This window comes from Macrotis lagotis, chromosome 3, assembly GCF_037893015.1.
Source record: "Macrotis lagotis isolate mMagLag1 chromosome 3, bilby.v1.9.chrom.fasta, whole genome shotgun sequence".
Classification (NCBI taxonomy): Eukaryota; Metazoa; Chordata; class Mammalia; order Peramelemorphia; family Peramelidae; genus Macrotis; species Macrotis lagotis.
This window is the reverse complement of record NC_133660.1, coordinates 145690006-145712734: the sequence shown is the minus strand read 5'-3', so window position 1 is coordinate 145712734 and position 22729 is coordinate 145690006. Positions and strand designations below refer to the sequence as shown.

General features: G+C 34.3%; 1 protein-coding gene across 2 annotated transcripts in view; it reads right to left on the bottom strand.

The window, feature by feature from the left end:
* The window catches only part of LOC141517876 (UDP-glucuronosyltransferase 2A2-like), a 154782-nt gene extending 132539 nt beyond the window's left edge, over positions 1-22243 (bottom strand). Inside the window, exon 1 of one of the 2 annotated variants that reach the window (XM_074229313.1) lies at positions 21526-22243. In XM_074229313.1, coding sequence (XP_074085414.1) covers positions 21526-22243 — 718 coding nt within the window. Of the gene's footprint in view, positions 1-2750; positions 3546-21525 lie in introns of those variants that run through there. The other variant, XM_074229312.1, reaches the window with a different exon arrangement.
* Positions 22244-22729: the final 486 nt, after the last annotated feature.

Below are 22729 nucleotides of genomic sequence, written 5' to 3'. Positions count from 1 at the left end.
AGAGGGAAAAAGAGAAAAGGTAGAATGAGTTTTGGTTCTATATATGTTCCTACATCTGCTGCTGAGGTCACATGGCTGCTTTCACTCTGTAAGGATATCTTTACTTACTGTGAGTAATATAATCTTGTTTTGTGTATCTCTTTTATTGTTCTTATTTGAGTATTAAATGCATGAAATATTAAACTACCTTTTGCTATATCTTTTTGTATACTTTTAAAGTGGTAATTAGGGCAGAGAACCAGTTGCTAATTTATTTGAATCCCACCACTGTAAACTTCCCTTTATAAAACTTATAAAAATACATGCATATATCTATGTAGACACACATATACATTTATCTATATATGCATATATTTCTAGGAAAGCAATTTAAACATTTCAAGTTCTAATCCAAGTTCACAAATATTTCAGGGAAACTATTCCTTATTTCTTTTTTCTAGGTTTTCCTATCTTCCTCAACTACTTGAACCTTCTTTCTCAGCTTACTCCAAAGATAACTTCCATGTATCTATGGATTTACAGTTGCATGAGATTCATAATTCTAAAAAAAAAGTTCTTCTTATCTACAGACCTTAACATAATGCCTCATTGTAAATATTGAATAAATTACCTATTCATTGATGACTGATTTTTCTCCCATTACAATATACAGGAAAGTGGTTTTTTTCTTTTTATTTTAGAGAAATAACTAGGATATAAGGTAGTACACCTAGAGCAGGAAGATCATATTTCAGATATGTCATCAAGGTACCCATCTATATGTCCTTGGACAAGTTACCATTGGTCTGCCTCAATTTCCTCAGTTATAAGATAATAAGACACTTCAGGGTTTTTGTCAACATAGAGATATTTGAAATCCATTTTTATATTCCATAAAGTGTTAGGTAAACAAAAAGGTAGAACATCAAAGAATTTTTTGTCTTCTAAATCAGATGGTTTAAGAGTTCAGGGGAGGCAGAGATAACTTCCTGATGTAAAAATAAGGATAAGTTCATTAAAATAGCTTTGAAGTCATTTCCACCCACCTCCTCTCAGACCTCACTCCAACTAACAATCATTCTCTCTGGCTTATGCAGTCTTTTTTATTTTTTTAGGTTTTTTTTTTTGCAAGGTGAATGGGGTTAAATGGCTTGCCCAAGGCCACACAGCTAGGTAATTATTAAGTGTCTGAGACTGGATTTGAACCCAGGTACTCCTGACTCCAGGGCTGGTGCTTTATCCACTGCACCACCTAGCCGCCCTGCTTATGCAGTCTTAATCTCTCATTTCTCTTTGCAAGAAACCTGAATCAGTACTTCAGATCGAGAAGATTCTAACCTTTCCTTGCTTCATGGATCCTTTTGGACATGAATTTGTTTTCAAAATAGCATATTTAATTATATAAAATAAAATACATAGAATTGCAAAAAATAAAATATATGTACACCTCTGGTATACATATATCTGCAATCTTAGTTAATGATTTATTCTGTTCTAAATTTCCTTTAAGAAAGTTCCTTTTCTTTCTTTGTTCTACTATCCTGTAATAAAAGTCCTTTATATAAAGGCAGATTTGCATAATAAATTACAGTTGAGCTTCCAGTGACTTTAGGCAAGTCATTTAAGTTCTCTATGTCAGTTCTCTTGCACTTCTCCTAAGTGGTTAACTGTGAAAACAGTGAAAGAAATTCCAACGAATTTAGGAAGTCCCCATCAAGAAAAACTTGCCCCTCACACCTGAGTCTGTAGTCTGCCATCTCAGATTCCACACCTGTAACCCCCATCTACTTTTTTTACTAACATGAGAGAGATCTAATTTCTTATTAGAACTCCTCAGGAGAAACTAATTATCATAATAAATCAGAGTGCTTTGGGTCTTTTGGATTATCAGTTACATTATTGTTGTCATATTTTCTAGAACAGTTGAACAAATTTATAGCTCCAGGGCAGTGACAGCTTGACAGATTTTTTCAAATCCTCAATATGAATTCTTTCCATTGAAAGTCAATTTTGTTCATCTAATAGTTGTGAGGTGAAAGTTCAAAGGAGTTTTGCAAAGTTTTTATTTCTCTTATTGGTGAAATAAAGAAAATGGTGAGGGAAAAAAAAGATTATGAAGTTAAATTCTAGTGTTTCATACCTTTTCATATAAGCTATTCAGCTAACTGAAGTTACCTTGCAATTTTAACCTTCATGTTTTTAAATCTTTGCAGTTATTAAAAAATAACAATCCTTTAAAATGTTAAAGCAGAGTTTTGTGCTGATTTCAGAGAGCTATTTGCTTAATAAAAACAGCTAAATAAATGTTTAGTTTTCTGTTAATAAGTAAATCCTGGTGGAGAGGAAATCCAGGTTCCAAGAAGGGATGAGTGACAATGAGTAACTCACAGGGAGATCCAGCTACTGAAGGCATAAGATTTACTGGCAAACACAAATTGGAAATATAAGATTATAGAATAAGAAAAGATATTTGGGGGGTCATGAAACAGTAGGAACACAAAATAGTAATAGAATTAAGACTGATGTTTTCTTTTTTCCAGTGAAAATTATTTCTTATTACTACATAAAGATTATTTTTCCCCATCATTCTAGTTAGCAAGACTACATTTAAAGTAGTTTTAAAAACCTGCTTCTTTATACTATGAAAGACTTTGAAGCATTTTCAGGCTCCTAATGATCTATATTATTAGATAATAATTGCTACAATATTTACTTTGGCAGGCAAAATAAGACTACTCATATCAAAATACTTCAAAAATGGTTCATCTTACCTAATACTTCGCTGTAAAACTCCTCCCAAACTGTGCCATCTGAATAGAAGTAGAAATCAAAAAGCAGAGATAATAGCATATTCTTTACCCTTTCCAGAAAAGACATCTTGTCGGTCAGTCTGCCCAAGGGAACAGGCACATAGGAAGGAGGAGATGGAAGTCCTCCACAGTATTTCTCAAAGGCATTCCCCAGGGACCACCGCAGACTATGTATCTGAGGAATTTTAAGCATCTCAGCTATCAGATCTCCACATGGAAATGCAACATCTGAAAACATCACATCATAGCCCGCTTTTCGTAATTTCTCCATGAGGATCTGATTGGAAACTACACTTCTACATAAGTCTCTTAATTCAAAAGTAAATTTCACCATCATTTCATGAAATTTCCACATGGTTTTCCAGCGTGGGACACTGTCATCTGGGTTAATCATCTCATTCAAAAAAGTTTCCATTCTACTCAGAGCTTGCTCTTTTGTAATTAGCATAGGAAAAATCTCATAATTCAGACCTGAAGAGTCAGTGGTATCAATGAAAAGTCTATGAGAAGGCACTAACACAGTTACATCATGACCCCTTTGTACCAGCTCTTGAAGAATTGTCCTCATATTAATCCAGTGACTGAATTCCAATGGCCATACCAGGATCTTCCCAGAGGACCCACATCCAAAGCAGCAGAGATGTAGCAGAAGCAAAATAGAAACCCACTTTTCAGGCATAGCACCCAGTCTAATGTGTTCTATCACACTGCACTACTGTTCTTTGTGTGTCCTGGATGAAGTCAAACAGGCAAATGAAGGGGCAAGTTGAAGATTAATCTCTAAAGGAAATTATCTCCACTATTGCTCCTCCCATTGATGACACATACATATACACATCCATTTTCCTCAATGAACTTTGACATCAATCAATAATATTTACAAAGCCCTTGACAGATAAGTTGTGCTAAATGAATTTGTCGGTAGAAGCTACAAATTCAAAATATCAAAAGATATGGTCCCATCCTTCATAAACCTGACAATTGAAATAGAAAGAGCCAATGCTAATTAATTCAGTTCTATTCAAGAAATATTTATGAAGTACTCTGCTGAGTTATAAAAGGTATACATAGTCACATAAAACATAGTTTCTATGTTCTAAGTATTTGTAATATAGTTTTGTTTAGTTATTTCAGTCATGGCAGGATCTTCATGATCCCATCTGGGATTTTCTTGGTACAGATACTTGTCTGACATTTCCTTTCCCAGTTTATTTTACAGACGAGGAAACTCAGACAGATTAAAGTCATACAGATAGTAAGTGTCTGAGCCTTGAGTTTAAACTTAGATCTTCCTGACTCCAGACCCAGTGCTCTAAGTAGTTACCCTAAAGAATAAACAAACAAACAAAAACAAAACAAAAATAAAAAATCCTGGGCATTGTATTTTGTTTAAAATCTTTCCCCACATCTATCATATAATTATAAAATTGTTGTCAAGATAATTGCAGTTTTCCTAATACTAAACAAATTTTTCCTTACCATTATAAATTCACCCTGATAATAGTGTGTAATCATTGTGATGCAGTTTTAACCTTTTTACTAGTATTTTATTTTTAAAAATTTTGAATTGGGGCAGCTAGCGGTACCATGCAGAGTCCTGCCCCTGGAGTCAGGAGGACCTGATTTCATTCTTTTCTTAGACCTGTACTAGTTCTGTGATCCTGGGCAAGTCACACCAATACCACATTTGTGTCATAGAAGGAATTTGATAGAAACTGTTCTATTGCTCTTTTCATAAATAATTAACATAATATTAGAATAATTATTCTTTGAATGTTTGATAGAATTTATTTGTTAATCCATTTGGTCCTTACAATTTCCTTGGAAGTTCATTTTTGATTTCTTCCTCTGAAGTTTTGCTCTTATTTTTCTATTATTTGAGGATTTTGTATTTTTGTAAATATACATTCATTTAATATAAGTTGTCAGATTTATTGATATATTGATGGGTAAAGTAGTTTCTAGGTAGCTAGAGGCTTAGTGTACATACAGCATTAGACCTGGAATCAAGAAGAGCTGGAAATTAAAAAGCAAGTTGTTAATTGAACAATGGCTGAAGATGGTGGAGAGATGTTAAAAAGCTCCCTAAGCTTTTCTCCATTTCCCTCTGAAACAATTTTAAATGAAGCCTCTAAAATCCCTCTAAAGTATCAGAACCCACAAAAAAAGATCAAGTGAAACAATTTTTCAGTTCAAGATATCTTGGAGGGATTTCAGGAAAAGGTCTACCTCACTTGGGTAAAATGGGATCAGAATCTAGTTTGCAGGGAAGCCAGTGGGAGGCTCATAGTCACAGCCCAGATCCCAGTCCAGGGGGTTGATGTATAGCAGGTTAGCCTTGAAGGTCCCATCCCCAGCATGGAAGGCAAACTGGGAACCCTAGAATGCAGAAATGATTCAGATTATCCTAACACAGGGAGCAAACCGCCATTACCTGAGACCACAGGGCAGAAAGCCAGTGATCAGATCCTTAAATCCCAGCACACAAAGCTTGAAACTGTTTCCCCTGTGCCCCAGGAGCAGAACTCAACTTTCAAAATGAGCAAAAAACGCAAAAAAGAGTACTAACCATAAAAAGCTACCATAGTGACAGGGAAGATCAAAACACCATCTCAAAAGAAGAAAGCAGGGACAAAATGCCTAGTTGTGAAACCTCAGAGGGGTTTATGAATTGGTCTCAAATCCAAAAAGTTCTCTTGGAAGAAGAGCTCAAAAAAGGATTTTAAAAACTAGTTAAGAGAGTTAGAGTAAAAATTGAGGGAAAATTAGAGGGTCATGCAGGAGAATTATTAATATTGGAAAAGGAAAACAATACCTTTCAAGTTGATCGACTAGAAATGGAGATATAAAAACTAACTGAAGAAAATAAATCCTTAAAATTTAGAATTGGGCAGGTAGAAACCAATGACTCTATTATACATCAAGAATCCATCAAGCAACTAAAAAAATTGAAGAAAATGTAAAGTACTTCACAGGAAAAATGACCAACCTGGAAAATAGATCCAAAAGAGATAATTTAAGAACAATCAAAGAACAGATGCACAGGTTATATGGTATATAAATATGATGTCACACTATACAATTGTGCAGTAAGAAATGAGGAGATAGAATAACTTCAAATAGATATGGAAAGCCATACCATCTCATGCAGAGTAATATTCTTTGAACCAGAAGAATAATTTATACTAATATTAATATTATAAAAAGAATGAAATGAGGAAAAAAGGAGAATATGTATAGAGTTAAAATAACACTAAAAACAACTTTAAAAGCTGTAAGAATTATAGTCAACACAATGTACAGTCATTTTTCAATTGTGTGACTTTTCAGTACCAATTTGGGGTTTTCTTGGCAAGGATACTAGAAAGGTTTGCCATTTCCTTCTCTGTATCATTTTACAGATGAGGAAATTGAGGCAAACAGGTTAAAAGACTAGCCCAGAGTCAAATAGCTAGTAAGCTTCTGAGGCTTTGAACTCAGGAAGATGATCCTTACTGACAGGGTTGGTACTCTAGTCACTGTACCACCTAGGTAACCATTTATGATTCCAGTGAACAGATGATGAAACATACTATCTATTACAGAAAAGGGATGAATTAGGATTTCTTTTTTCTTGATTTATTTAAGGCAATGGGGTCATATGACTTACTCAAGGTCACTCAGCTAGGTAATTATTAAGTGTCTAAGGTCAGATTTGAACTCAGGTCCTCCTGACTCCAGGACTGATGCTCTATTCACTGCACCACCTAGTTGCCGCTGAAAAGAGAAAACATATTTTTGCATACAGTCCTTGATTCCGCATATTTGTGACATAATGTTTTCCCAAATGGACTTAGGGTTTAGTGGGAAATAAAATAAATTTTTATTAATTGGTTTTTAAACAGAGGTGGGGGAGTAAAATAAATGTGAGATGTTGCATGTACATTTGGATGAGAACACTATTATACTATTATATTAGCTTTATTAAACTGGTTTATTTTGTTACAAGTGACACTTCACAAAATGGGAGTACTCTCTAAGTGTCTGTTACATAAAAACAAAAATGTCAACAAAATTTTTTATAGTTTACTTTTCCTATAAAATTTGAGTTAGTGAAATCCTATATAGACTTCATAATCTTTTCTTTTTGGTTTTTGCAAAGCAATGGGGTTAAGTAACTTGCCCAAGGTTGCAAAGTTAGGCAATTATTAAGTGTCTGAGGCTGGATTTGAACTCAAGTCCTCCTGACTCCAGAGCACATGCACTGTGCCAACTAGTTGTCCTGATTTAATAATGTTTTAAAATTTATTCTTATCAAATAAGAGTATATATCAGAAAGTTGCTAATTTTCTGTTACACAAAATCAAGACAATGATTCTACCTCAGCAACAAGTTCCTTCTTGATGCTAAGAATAATGCTAGAAATGAATTTCTCCTATTTAGTCCTGCTACCTTTTGAAGGAAGAAATTAAGAGAAGTCAAGAAGTCACAACTTTTGGTGGAGCATATCTAAAAGGTATATGAAGAATTGGAGTTAATTTAAAATGAATGATTTATAAGTTTTCAAAACTGTCTAATGCTTCTCTCCAAAACTATATGATAAATCCCTCCTCTACTTTCCCTTTTTCTTATCTTCACTCATTAGGTCACTGAAATTCTTAAGAAAAAAATACTTTTCCAAAAACATGGATAGATTTATAATGCAACATTCCCTTGACCAAAGGTTAAGTCACATGCAATATAAGCAGATTTTTGCAGACACACTTGTGTGTCAACATAATCCTGAAAAAACCCTCTACATTCACTCTGATTATATATATGTATATATATATATATGTATATATATATATATATATATATATATGATTCTCAAGAAGGGTCTTTTTTACATTGAATTATAAAAGTTAAATATAAACAGAGATATTTGTGCAGGGTTTTTTTTTTTGGTGGTAATCAAGGCTATAAATGAACTAGATAGATTATGAAAGAAGGCAATAAATAATGATTACAAAGAAGAAAACAGGACCTTAAAAATATGAAGATCACAAAGGTACAAGGATATTAGTAGGTCAAGCAGATATGCATGGTTCAAAGACAGTGTGTACTACATAGTTATTAAAGGCAAACTACAATCAAGAATGAAATTATTTTGGAGAAGACAATATGCTAATTTAAAAGGTGTACAATTAAAAAATTATGCTTATAGTCATTTTCTTCATCTATAAAAGGAAGAGGTTGTACTACATATAAGAGAAACTTCTAAGGTATGTTGCAGCTCTAAAATATATGGAATAGGAATTTGTGAATTCATAGGTATAACACTTTTCTCCATGAGCAAACATCAATACCAATTGATTTTGGTACCATGTCTTCTTAAGACTTAGAAAATTGTCTGAAGGGTTAAGAGATTTACAAAAAGCCACACACACAATAATAATAATAATAATAATAATAATAAACAATAATAGCAAAAAATAGCTGGCATTTATATAGAGCCAACTATAAGCCAGCCACTATACTTAAACACTTTTCAAACATTATATCATTTGATATTCATTACAACCTTGAGAGAATAATGCTCTTATTAGCTCCATTTTTCAGATGAGGAAATTGAGGCAAACAGAATTTAAGTGACTTGCCCAATCAAACAACTAATAATTGCCAAAGGTCAGATTTGAACTCATATTTTCCAGGCATTAGGTCTAGAGCTCTAGCCACTGCTCCATATGTGTGTGCTGGAAAAGTACTTGAACCTTCATCTTTCTGCAAAGAATCTATGAAGCCATCATTTCCACAACCCTCTGAAATTTAAGTCAAAGGAGAAGTTTTTTCACTCATTTTAAATTCAAGTTAAGTTCCCTGATGCCTTGCCGCCTTCATATACAATCTTTCAAGGTTCCAGTTGAGTATTAGGATTGTACTCAATGCCCCAAGACCACTAAAGAATAAAGAAGATTTTACCTAGAATTTTGCTATATCATTGATTACAAAATGGGAATACTATATCCCATTATCACCAAGTGTAATGTATCATTCAAAGTGTAAAAGAACTTTCTTTACCCTGCCATCAAAGAATGCCCAATCCATTAACCTGATGTGCTGACAAAGATGTGCTTGAAAAGAAATTAGAGTTATGGATGATAGTTTGAGGAGATAAAAGTGTAGCTTTTTAAATGGGGGAAATGTGAATATGTTCATAGGCAAAAGATGATGAACCATTGGGTAAAGGAAGTTTGAAAATTAGATAGAGTTCTCTGAAATAACAAAGGGGCAAGAACCTGGAGATGGAAAAGAGGGGATCAATACTGTAAGGAAAGGGTTTTCTCTTGGCAAAGAGACAAAATGCCTTTCTTTTTTCAAGAATAGAAGAGAGGAGAGGTAAATGGAAGTAATATGAAGAGGTTTTAAGCTAAAGATTAACAAATAAAACATAATGACACTAATCCTCACATACACTTCTCTCCAGATTTCACTACGTGGCAGCATCAGGTTCTATCTGGAATTTAATTAATCTAGTCAATACTATTCTGGAAGATTGCTTATTGTTTTATTCTGCACCTAAAATCTCTTATGGTCAATTTCACTAGTATAAAGAAATAACTTAATCACTGCAATAAGATAGTTTCTTCCTCATTTGTTTGCCCTACCCATAGATCAAATTGATATATTCTATATTCTTTACCCCAATGTCCCATATATTTTTATTTCACTGTTAATTTTCCCAGTCCATTTTATTCCCTCACACAAAACCTAAAAAAAAAAACCTGTTATCATGGATGGGCTGTTGCAAATGAACTTAAGTCATTTAATCTGGTCCAAAAGAAATACAGAGCAATGTTAGACCTGAGAATGTTCTTACCTGATTAAAATATTGTTTTACAGTGACCAGGTGCTACCAATGTACAAACTAATACAACAGCCAACACAGGATAGATTACTTTTATTTAAATCCTTCAGATAAATATAATATAGTTAAACTATGTCCCAAAGAAGTGATACCAATTGTAATTTGTAAAGTTTCAGTTACATAAAGAATGCAAATTATTAAGTTTAGTAATACAAAAACCATGAATTAATCAATCATCCTGCCTTCCTTTTATATAGTTGAAAGTTGGGAACTTTTAGATTTTCAGGAGGAAAAATTTTATCACAAATTTTGGACTTCAACTTTGGGACCCTAGACAAATCATTGTAACTCTTTAGACCTCCCAACAAAATTCATTGGTCAAACAAAGGAGTAAAACTAGAAGGACTCTTGTTCTACTGAGTATATGATTCTGATGAACTCTACTTGTAAGTGGGACTAATTTGACAACTATGTTACCCAAAGGAACCAAGAGGAAGGGAAAATCAAGGCTATGCCCTGACTTTAGACTTTAATTTCTTGAAGCTTTGCTTATAAATGACAAAGTTATTCCCATCTTCTGGGCTTATGTCTTAAGCATCTCTAACTCCGTAATATTTCTTTATTGCTGATGTTTTCTTGTGCTTACCCATTTTTCCAGCTTTAAATCCTAAACTAAGTATTTTGTGTCAGACTTAAAGTTTCCTTATTTGAGAGGACTGAATTACAAGGTCCCTTCTCAATTTCTTTTGAAGGACAGAAGAACCAATTTATGGTGATAAAATTGAAAAGGATAATCTCACAACCTAATGTTTTTGTATCAGTCATCTCTTTTCAAAGATTGTGTGCAGGCAGAATAGGTGGTAGCCCATACAAATGCTTTGTGTGCATCCATATTATTTGGAAAACCTCTACCCTCTAGTAATTGAAACTTTTAAGTGGAGGCTTGAGACTGGTCATTTGAAGGAAGAATGACCCAGATTTTTTATGTTTGTTTGTGTAAGTGATAATATTTTCCACAGTTACATTGTGAGGGTTTTTCCAAGTTCTCGTTAGTTTTGAACAACAAACCATGGAAAAATGAGCTATTCTTGGAGCAATATTTGAACCCAAAGTGTCAACACTGGATAAAAAGATGAAAATGAAACATGGGAAAAAGAAGAAAATAAGATGAATTAGTATTTATTAAGCACCTACTGGTAATGTGCTAAGCATTGGGGATAAAAATAAAAGAAAATACAGCTCCTATCCTCAAGCATTTCACTATCAAACAGCTATATAGACACAAAATAAATACAAGATAATTTGTAGATTAACTGAGAGAGAAAGTACTAAGTTTAAGGAGCACTGAAAAAAGCAGGGGAGAAAATGAGTTGATCTATATAGTGGTAGATGTTTGTGAATTTGAGAATTGCCCCCAGGAGCCCCAGGGTGAGCTAAGTACTAGTTGCTGCAAGTCACTGGAAGTTATAGATTTAACTGCTTGATTCACATTAGGTCTTTACATCACAATGAGTAATTATTTTCAGGACTATCCTATTCTCTTTCTTCTGAGTCCTGCCAGGAACTTCTGAAATTTGATGCTAGAAAATGACATTGGGCAGCTAGGTGGCACAGTGGATAGAGCACCACTCTTTTTTTTTTTTTTAGTTTTTGCAAGGCAATGGGGTTAAGTGGCTTGCCCAAGGCCACACAGCTAGGTAATTATTAAGTGTCTGAGCTGGATTTGAAGTCAGTTACTCCTGACTCCAAGGCCAGTGCTCTATCCACTGTGCCACCTAGCCACCCTAGAGCACCACTCTTGAATTCAGGAGTACCTGTATTCAAATCTGGCCTCAGACACTTAATAATTACCTAGCTGTGTGGCCTTGGGCAAGCCACTTAACCCCATTACCTTGCAAAAAATCCCTAAAAAATGAAATAAAAATAAGAAAGAAAATAAAAACATTGTCATTGCCTAAGAAAAGAAGTATAGAACATGTTTTACTTAGCAACATCAAAACAGGTATCTTTCCATAGCATTGGAAGATAGGAAATCTGCTTTGAAGATATGTCTGATCCAGGGAATTGAGACAGAAACAAATAATAATAGTGGGGCACATTTCCATGTTTTTTTTTTAGTTTTCAAATACTTTTCTTAAGATGACTCTGTAAAAATATTATGAAATCATGTTTAGAGATGAGAAAACCAAGGCTTGGGAAGAATGAATGACTTTTCCAACTAGTAAGTCACTGAGGCAGGATTCAGAACCAAATTTCCTGACTCTTAAATCTATTATACCACTCTTACACTGTGACAATGAAAGAGCTGGGACTATGGTGGAATTGTCCCTCTGTTGTGACATAATAAGATGTTCAAGATAAATACTAATAAATACTGCTATGTTGTCTCCTGTTGTATAGGCAATTAGAATACAGGTTTCTTTAAACAAAACCAAAATGTTGGTGATGTGATGCTAGATGTGTGAGATCTAGAATTATGAGCAAATAACAGTTCATATATTAGAGGCTTAGGGCTCCTTCAATCTGACAGGATCCTCTCTTCCATTCAGGTTCTTGAAACCATGAGAGATGAACCATGGGAAAGTGGAAGCTAGGCTCACCAATAGTATAGATCCTTCATCTACAGCATCAGGCAAATCTCTATTGAAGAGATAGTTTGTAATGTCTTATGTCTGAATAATTATTTGTACAGACCCAAAAGAAAACAAAACTTCTATTACAACTGCAAACAGAACCTGAGAGAAAGAAATGATTTGGCTACAAAAACTGAAGGAGTCCCTTAAAGAAAGAAAATAAGAGATAAAAATGAAATTACTAAAGAAATGAATATGGATAAAAGAATTGGCATTAGAATTAATAAATTAAAACACAAGGTAGTAAATCTCACCCCAAAAATATTCCCCTAGAAAATAAGAATGTACCAAGAAGGAATATATTTTTCCATGGAAACAACTATATCTATTTATCATCTATATCTACCTATATCTATATCATCTATATCTATATATAATCTATTTTAAAGCTTGACTTGGAAAGCAAGTCAAGGAGAGGTAACATACAAATCATTATATGTTCTGAGAACCATGACTAGAAAAGAAAGCTTAGATTTCACATTTCAAAAAATCATAAGGGCAAAGGAAAAACAAAAAAGCTCTACCAATCATCTCCCAAAAGAAACTGAGAAAATAAAACTCCCAGGAACATTATGACCAAAATTTACAGCATTCAGGTAAAAGAAAAAAACTGCAAGTAGTCATAAAGAAAGAATTCATGTCCCAAGGAGCCATGATTAGGATCACATAAGACTTGGAAGCCATACCAATAAATGAAAAGAGATCTAGGAATATGATACTGCAAAAGGTATAAGCTAAAAGCTTACAATCAAGAAATACTTATCCTGGGAAATTGAGTGAAATTTCATATGGTGAGGGTAAGCATGAGAGAGGGAAAGTGATAGGGATATTTACCTTTAATGGAAGGGAGAACTTTTAAGAAAGCATTCGTGATGCAACCATGTGGAACAATAGATACAGCATTAGATTTGGAGTTAGGAAGAGGTACATTTGAGTACTGTTTCAGACACTAGCTATGTGATCCTGGGCAGTTCATATAATGCCTCTCACAGTTACAAAATGAGGATGATACTAAAACTCACAACATTTATTGTAAGGATCAAATGAGATGAAAAGTGGAAAGCAATTTGTAAGTCACAAAGATCTTATAAACAGCACATATAATTATTATGTAAATATGCTGAGTGAAAACTAAGTTGTCTAAGTCAAGAACAAACTTTGGTAAATAGAAAGAGCTATATGATGATGTAGTGGCCATATTTTAATAGGGAGAGAAGAATCAAATGTCCCTTCAAAACCTAAATGAATTCTAGGAGAAAAGAAGCAGTTACATGGCATAGGAGAAAACTTGCTAGATCTGAAGTCAGGTAGAAACAGGTTCAAATTCAGTCTTATATACTTAGCACACTTAGAATCTATGTGACTATGAGCAAGTCACTTGACTTAGTTTCCTCATATGTAATTAATAAAAGTATCTGTCTCCTGAGGCTGGTGTGAGGACCAAATGAGATAATATCTCTTTCCAAAGTGCTTGTCTAGAGCACTGACTGTGGATTCAGAAAGATCTGAGTTCAAATCCAGTCTTTGTAACTGTGTGACCCTGAATAAGTCACTTAACCTCAATTGTCTCCCAAAACAAGCAAAAAAACAAAAACCCATAAAGCACGTAGCACAGTGCCTGGCATATAGCAGGTAATCAATAAATGTTTATTTCCTCCTTCTTTTCCTTTCATAAAAGAAAAGTAAAATACATAGACAATCTAGAGGATATCTTCTATTTTGATAGTAATTAGAGAAAGAAAAAAAGGAAGGGCAAAAAGTTATGTTTCAGGAAAAAGAAGTAGTGGACAGAAAACAACTTATAAACAAAGAAAAGAAAAATATTAAACATAATGCATACGAAAATATCAATAAATGTTCTTTGAAGAAAGGATTCAAATTTGCTATTTCTCTTATAATTAGTTGCAAAAATAATAGCATGCAAACATGGAAGAATGGGTATAGTGAAGTGGGTACCACATGCTTTATCTGATAAAACAAGGTTGATATACACAGGCACAACATACATAGACACATACTAGTGCAGAATAAGTGCATGTGAATGCATTTAAATTATGAGAAAAGTGATAGAGATGGGGGGGGGAAAGTTAAGCATTTGAATAGAATTTTAGAAAATTTAAATGTGATGGACTTCCAGCAATTACGGAATCAAAAGGTGTAAACATATTTTTCAACTGTGTTTGATATATCTACAAAACTGACTAGGTGCTCGATACCTCATAAACAAAGACAGAAAAAGGAGAAAGATTAAAAATAGTTTTATTGAACACAACATGGTATATATTCTATAAATGCCTTTTAAAAATTCAAATTTTGGCATAGATTAAATAGTTTGATTCTAAAGAATTGGTGGGCCAAAAAAATAGCTTCCTAATTCAGTTTTCTTGTCCCAAATCCACTCTAATTCACCCTCTTCAGAGGTGATTTAGCAAAGGTGATTCAGCAAAAACACAGACCTAACAATGCAACCTTACTGTGCAATAAATACTAATAGCTCCCTACTAACTCTAGAATCAAATCATGAATCTGGTAATTAACGTTTTTTGCAAGCTGAATACCTTCCTACTTAATCTTCTAGGTTTTATTCTATTATTCTAGGTTTTAGCCAAAACAATGAATTGGTTGTTCTCCACAAATGGTGCACAATTTTCTATTTCAGTACATTTGTACTTGTTGTCAACTATGCCTAGAATGCTCTTCTCCCTTACTTCCATCTCTGAATCTCAAGTCTGTTGTGACTCATTTCAAACAATACTTTTTAAAAGAGACCTTTGCTTTTTGCCCCAATTATTAGTGACCTCCCTTCTAGCCTTCTACCTAGTTTCAACATTGCCATCCAGTTAATATGTAAACTCCTTGATGGTAAGTACGATATCACTTATCTCTTTGAATTTCTAAGATTTACCAGAGAGTTTGGCACAGAAATGTTGATGGTTGATTCACCAGTTTAGAAATTTGTCCCTCTAGATACACACTATCTTGAGTTTGATACAGATGAGAATGGGTTAGTTAATTTAGAGGCATTAACTGTAGTTCAGTCTTGTAAGAAAAGGAGAAATTAAAAACTAAAACCAGTTTTCCTGTCTCTTTGCATGGAAGACAGGAATAGAGAGATTTCTATAACTTTTCACTTTTCTTTGTTCATAGTTTTAAAGTTTGAATTATTTGTATAATAATCCCTGAAAAAAATGAAGTGAGATTATCCTTTGAAATCATGAGGAATCAAAAGCTCTTTTCTCTTGTGTGAAAAAAGATCAGTGGGGAGGAATGGCAGAAAAGGAATTTGAAATGAACAACCCATAGGGAAATCCAGACAGCCAATTCACTGGTTTTCCGGGAAAAGAGAAATGAGGAACATAGAGTCAAAAAGTAATACATTTGAAGATCATAGAGCTCCATCAAGAATGGGGAAATACAAGGAACATCTGATAATACAAGAATTTATTTGAATCAAAGTTTTGCATTGTTTTTGTTTTTGCTTTTTAATTTTAGAGAGGTTATCCTCCCAGTAGCTCAGGCATAACTGGATAGAGATACTATCTCTAAGATAGTCAAAAATCTGTTTATTTACACTGAGCAAGATTTGACTTCAAACAAGACAGTGTAATAAAGACCACAACAATTACTTTGGCAAACTGAAAGTAAACCAATTCAGACCACAATGCTTTAGAAAAACAGCCCATCTTACCTAATGGCTCACTATAAAACTATTCCCAAATGTTGTTAAATGAATAGAAGCAGAAGTCAAAGAGGAAAGGATGTACCATATTTTCACTCTTTGCATAAAGGTCATTTGTCACTCAGTCAACCCAGATTCACAGGCATGAAGGAAAAGAGGAGATGGAAGTCCCCACAATATTTCTCATAGACAATTCCCAAGATGAATTGGACAGACACTATGAAGCAAAGAAATTGCTAGCATCTCAGTGATCAGATTCCCACTGAAATACATCTGAAATACAGTATTGTACCTTCTGCATGAGTATCTGAAAACTAAAGCTTTACATGATAGTTTTATCCTTTGACCAAATTGAGTCATGGGCTCATAAAATGTTCACATTGCTTCCCAGGATGAAAGATTAGTGAACTCATAAATCAATTTGAAGAATATTTCTTCTAAATCTTCTAATGCTTCTTTTTTTCTCATACAGTACCAGGAAAAAAACCTCAAGAATTCAGCTTGAAGAGCTGGTGACATCAATATGATGTGAGACATTAGGTGCTAACACAATCACACTATGTCCCCTCTGTGCCAGCTCTTCCAGGATGGTCTTTAAATTGAGTCAATGACTAAACTCTGTGGGTCACGCCAGCACCTTCCCATAGGACCCATAGTCAAAGAACTGCAGCAGAAGAAGAACAGAGACCTTAATTTTATTTTTATTTTTTTATTTTTTAGGTTTTTGCAAGGCAAATGGGGTTAAGTGGCTTGCCTAAGGCCACACAGCTAGGTAATTATTAAGTGTCTGAGACCGGATTCAAACCCAGGTATTCCTGACTCCAGGGACAGTGCTTTATCCACTACGCCACCTAGCCTCCCTGACCTTCATTTTAGACATAGTGTCTCTCTCTCTTTCTTTTCTCCCACATTGCTCTTCCTGTTTGCCTTTTAAATCAGAAGATTCATCCATTATCGAGGTACTAGACTCAAAATCATCATGCTTTTTTTTTAACAGAGAATTCACTTGTCAACAATATTCACTGCCATATAATCGTTTTTTGTGTTGTTGTTGTTGCATCATTTTAATGGAGAATGGGGTCAGGAAGAAGACTGGGAAGAGATTTGATTGCTAAGAGGGAGTGGAGGTTGCTGAAGGAACTCAAGATGTCAGAACTGCCCCTACCTATGTCTAGATCAGGTCCTAACCAGGGGGGTCACTGATTCCATGGGGTCTTTGCTTCTTGGGATATGTCCCCCCCGCTACTGTACAGAATGGACCCTCAAGTAGAGAGGGTCCTCTAACTCAGGTCCAGTTTATGCAAGAGAAATACAAGGTTAGCTAGGCATCTTGTGAAGGTGGACATAGATATATACATATATACAATTGCCTACACATGCATATGCTTATAAGAAAGCAATTTAAACATATGAAGTTCTGATCTAAGTTCACAAATATTTCTAGGAAACTATTCTTTATTTCTTTTTCTAGGCTTTCATATCTTCCTCAACTACCTGAATCTACTTTCTCAGCTTACTTACTTCCTACTCTGAAGATACCCTTCATGTACCTAATTCATATTAGCATGTGAGATTCTTATTTTTTAATTTTTAAAAAATCTTTCTTCTTATCTGCAACACTAAGCACAATGCTAGACTCACTGTAAATGCTTATTCATTGACTTATTTATTTTTCTCCAGTTACAATATACAGGAAAGATGTTTCTTTCTTTTTACTATATAGAAACAACTATGATGTAAGGTAGTACAACCTGGAGCTAGGATAATCATATTTCAAATATTCCCTCAGACACTCATCTGTTATGTCCTTTTAAAAGTTACCATTGGTCAGTCTATTTTTACATCTTTTAGAGTGCTATCTAACAAAAACTATGGTTTTTCCAGTTAGTCATCTAGTCAAGATTGACAGTCAAACTTCCTGGCTCTTAAGTCAATGACACCATCCTACTTTTGTGAATTAAAATTCAGCAAGCATAAACATGTAAACTATATCAGTCAGTTTCTTTCCTTTATTTTTCCTTTCCTAGGATGAATTCTATAGAGGTGGTGGGGAAATGATATTCTATTCTTGAGACAACCTCTTATAAATCTAGAGAGGGCTGACTTCAAAAGGTTTATAACAAAATACAAGTTCTCCAATCTGAAGGTCAGGGGATTTGGTTTGGTGAGGGGTTTTTGGTTTTGTGGGGAAGACACTTTTCAAAGTGATCAATAAAACCTCTTCAAAGATAACTGGACACAGGAAGACTTTTCAGACATGCTGTGTGGGATAGATATTTTCACTCTTCTCAGACAATAAAGCAGAGTCATCCTATGAAATTAAAATATTTACTAATTAAAAACAGCAATAATAATAATAATAATAATAATAATATACACCACATATATTCCATTAGATTGAACCTCTTCCCAGAGAGAAGAGACAACAGAAGTGATAGATGAGTCTATGAAGGACAGTCCTTGATTCAATCAATTAGTCAATCAACAAGTATTTATTAAGTGCTTACTGTGTGCCAGTACTTTGCTAAGCACTGTATTAACATTGTACAAAGAACAAAATGATCCTTGCTTTCAATGAATTTATATTGTAGTGAAGGAGACATGAGAAATATATACAGTAGAAATATAAAGTGAGCAAACACAATTATGTACCATGTAGTTAAATGCAAGGTAGTTGGGGAGAGAGGGCACCAGTAGTTTCATAGTCCTGTGCTGCTTCTTAAAGGAAGAAGGGAGTATCTTCCACATATGAGATACAGCTCATGTAAATTCTACCAATCCATGTGCTCATTCTTATCTGGCATAGTCATGATTAGCATAGTTAAAAGGTGGCAGAGGTTGCTTACCTTGTACAGATTCATCTTTTTTTTTTTTTTAGATTTCTTTTTTTGCAAGACAGTGGGGCTAAGTGGCTTGCCCAAGGCCACACATCTAGGTAATTATTAAGTGTCTGATGTTGGATTTGATATCAGGTACTCCTGACTCCAGGGTTGGTGCTCTATCCCCTGTGCCACCTAGCCACCCCGGTTTCATCTTTAAAAGGCTACAAAAAAAACAAGGTTTCAAATTTCTATTAAGTGAAATGCAAACATGACACCTGAGATTTTGACTCACTCTAAGCAAATTAACAGCAATACAAGAACCAATGTAGGAAGCAGAAACTATCTGAAGATACGAGATAGTTATGAGTTAATTCACTTCACAAACTCAGATTACAAACTATGGATAAATCCTCTATTTAGATAGATCACTCCTCTCTGTTTCTCCCCCTCCTCTTATCCCTCTTCTCTCCCACCCTCCCCCTCTTAAAAGCTAGGATGACACATAAATTTTCTCTTAGATAACTGAGGGTAAAAAATACTACAGTCACCACCCCCCAAACAATTAAAATCTTCAGATGACACATTAAAAATCTTTGTATACAGCATTAACAACAATAATGATAGATAACACTTATATAATGTTTTATATATATTATCCTGCTGGAACTTTGAAACAAACCTGAAGGTAAGTTCTATTAATATCTCCATTCTACAGAGGAGAAAATTGAAATTGAGACAGGTTAAATGACTTCCCTAGGGTTATACAACATTAACTATGTAGTATCTAAGGCAGAATTTAAAACTCAGGTCTTTCTGAGTCTGTTTAGTACCCATATTCTGCTTGTGATATAACTTATGCTTATGAAATGCAAGCATCTAATGATCTAGCACTATCCTCAAATATTCTAATGGATTGTTAATCTCAAAAGGAATTCCCTTCTGTGATGAAGATCACAACATACCAAAGTTTACTCATCCTCCTCAACTATTGCCCAAAAGTTTGCCTTGAAGGGTTTATCCACTGTGTTGGATGCCTTCCATTTTCTCCTGGCTTCAAGAGGCAACATACTTTTTCCAAAAAATTCTCAATAAAGAAGGAATTTAGATCACAGTCTGAAAGGTAAGGTCCAAGCATATTGCAGAGATTCTCCCAGATTAGACAAACCATCAGATTATAGACCATTTGTTGGAAAATATGTGCAAAGTGAGGTGGAAAGCAATTGTATCCTCAGATTTTGAAGGGATTTTAAATTCCAGACCACTAATCACAATTTTTCAAAAGGGTTCATGCCTTAACCACTACCACATAAATATTTAAATTCTTATAACCACAAATATTTGCCTTTTTCTGGAGCTGCTCAACTGGTAGGTTCATTTTTATGAGCTCTGGTATAGTGATCAATCCATCAAACCAGGGAACCAGTAGGACAGGGAAAGTTGAATATGGATTAGCAACATGACTTTATAAGCATACTTTTTTTTTTGTTTTTTGCAAGGCAATGGGGTTAAGTGACTTGCCCAAGGTCACATAGCTAGATAATTATTATTAAGAGTCTGATGCAGAATTGAACTCAGGTCCTCCTGACTCCAGGGCTGGTGTTCTATCCACTGTAACACCTAGCTGCCCTAAGCACACATTTTTTGAAATTTCAGAACTCTTTGAAACTCTTTAAAACTTCTAAAATGGGTAATATTTGCCCTCATTGGGTGATCTCTATGTCTCAAGTTTTTTCCTTGTCTATCAGAAGCAGCTTTTGTTTGTTCTAAAATAATGCCCAAATGCTAATTTAATCATTTCTGGACTCAAATGAAATAAGATAAATATATGTCTAGGTGTCAAAGTGACTAGGCAGTTAGGTCAGAAAGGCACCCAGTTCAAATCTTGCCTCAAATACTCACTATTTGCATGCATGACATGCCACTTAATTTCCTTTGACTTCACTTTCTTTATCTGGGAATAATGAGAATAAGCCTATCTTGTAGACTTGTTATGAAAATCAAATGAAATAATATATGTACTGCATTTATAGACCTAAGTTTCTCTAACTCCAAGACCAGACTTCTCTCTATGCCATGCTATCTCTCAGAATGGATCATATCAATAAAAAGATAAAGAACTATTTGAAAAAATTGTTATTGATTTCAATTTTTATTATTACCAAAAATTCAATAAATTAATATTGATATTAATAATGATCCATTAATAATAATAATAATACTGGATTAAAAAAGCAAGTATACCATTTTGACATAGGTAAGAATAAATAAACCATTTTTCAATGGAGAAGACCCCTAGGAAATAAAAGAATAGCTATGAGTGATAGCTTTAAGATGTGACATTAGTATCATATGTAAATCCTTGCAAAAAAGGGAAAAATACTCTTGCATGTTACCTTTTTCAAGTCCCAACAATATTCTGGGGGGGAAAAATTAAAAATCAAATCTTTCACATGTATAAAAAGAGTACAAGGAAGAAAGAAGATTTGAGCCTTGAAATTAGGTTGGGTCCAAAGAATTTAAATGTTTCCCCTCTTTAATTCTTTCTCTAGGGTGGTATGGGGATTATGGGTATACCTCTGGCTCAATTTACATATTTTATTAGGAAAAGAAGAAAACCCTTGTTTTACAAACCTATGTGAAGGATATTTCCATTTTTCTTGGTAAAAAAGTTTCTACATTTTAGTTCATTCATTCTCAGATGTTTCCTATGAAAGACTGGTTCAGGGTTTAAAATAGTCAATAGAAAGGAAAAGTTTGTACATTAACCCAGACTTACCCAAAATTTTGCTGTAGTATAAATCCCATTCTCCCCAATAGGATTGAAATATATAGTCTTGCAGAGGATAAGATATCATGTTTTTAATTCGTTCTCCAAAAGGCATCTGGTCTGTGAGCTCTGACAAGGCAGCTGGCACATAAGAGACCGGGGCTGGGATTTTCCCACAGTGTCTCTCCACCGTGAAAGCAGGTGTGAATCTTAGGGTGTACATAAATGGAATTCCTAACTTGAGAGCAACTAGTTCCCCACAGATAGTTACTGGATCTGCTACTAATACATCAAACCTTGCCTTTTGAAGCTTTGTCATTAATGCTTGATTGTTTAGTACTCCATCACAGATTTGCATATTAATTTTGAAGATGTACTCAAAAAATTTTCCTAGTTCCTGATAGAATGTCCAAAGAGTCAAAGGTGTTGGTCTGTGGTCTACCCATAGCATAATCAAATTATGAATCAAGGTATCTACATCCTTCTTCTCAAAAGGAACAGGAAACACCTCAAAGTTCACCTGTAAATCAGGGCTGGACTTAATGAAGAGAGAACTTGGTGAGGTCAGCACAGTGACACTGTGATTTCTTTCAATCAGTTCTTCTATAATGATCTTAATATTTAGCCAGTGGCTGGCATCTGTAGGCCAAATCAGAATATTCCCACTGAAGACTGTTCCTGTTAGAGTCAAAGGAAGAATGAGTAACCAAACAGACTTCTTGTACATGATGATACTCACTATGGAAACCACTTTGTCTCAGATGACTAGGATGACTTTCAAGACATATTTAAGTGGACATCTTTTTCCTCAAAGAAAGCAATAACTTTATATGGTGTTTGCACCTGATTCACAGGTACAATTTAATTCTCTAGATTAAAAAGAAAAGTAAAAACATTTCAGATTTCTGCAAATCAATTTTTATAATTTTAGCAAACAATCTGTATTCAACCCCCTCCCCTTTGGTGATGGGATAGGGGAAAGAGGAATAGTGTTTTCATTAGGAAATCTCTTCAGCAGTTTAGCAATTTATCTATAATTATAACCTATGTGAATTAGTCAAGGTATTGAGAGGTTATTGATATGTTAGATTAGAGACTTAAACCTAAGTTTTTCTAACTCCAAGCCCAGATTTCTCTCTATTTATTACATGCTATCTCTCAGGCTGGATCATATCAGTAAAAATATAAAGATAAAGAAATGTGCTATTCAGGA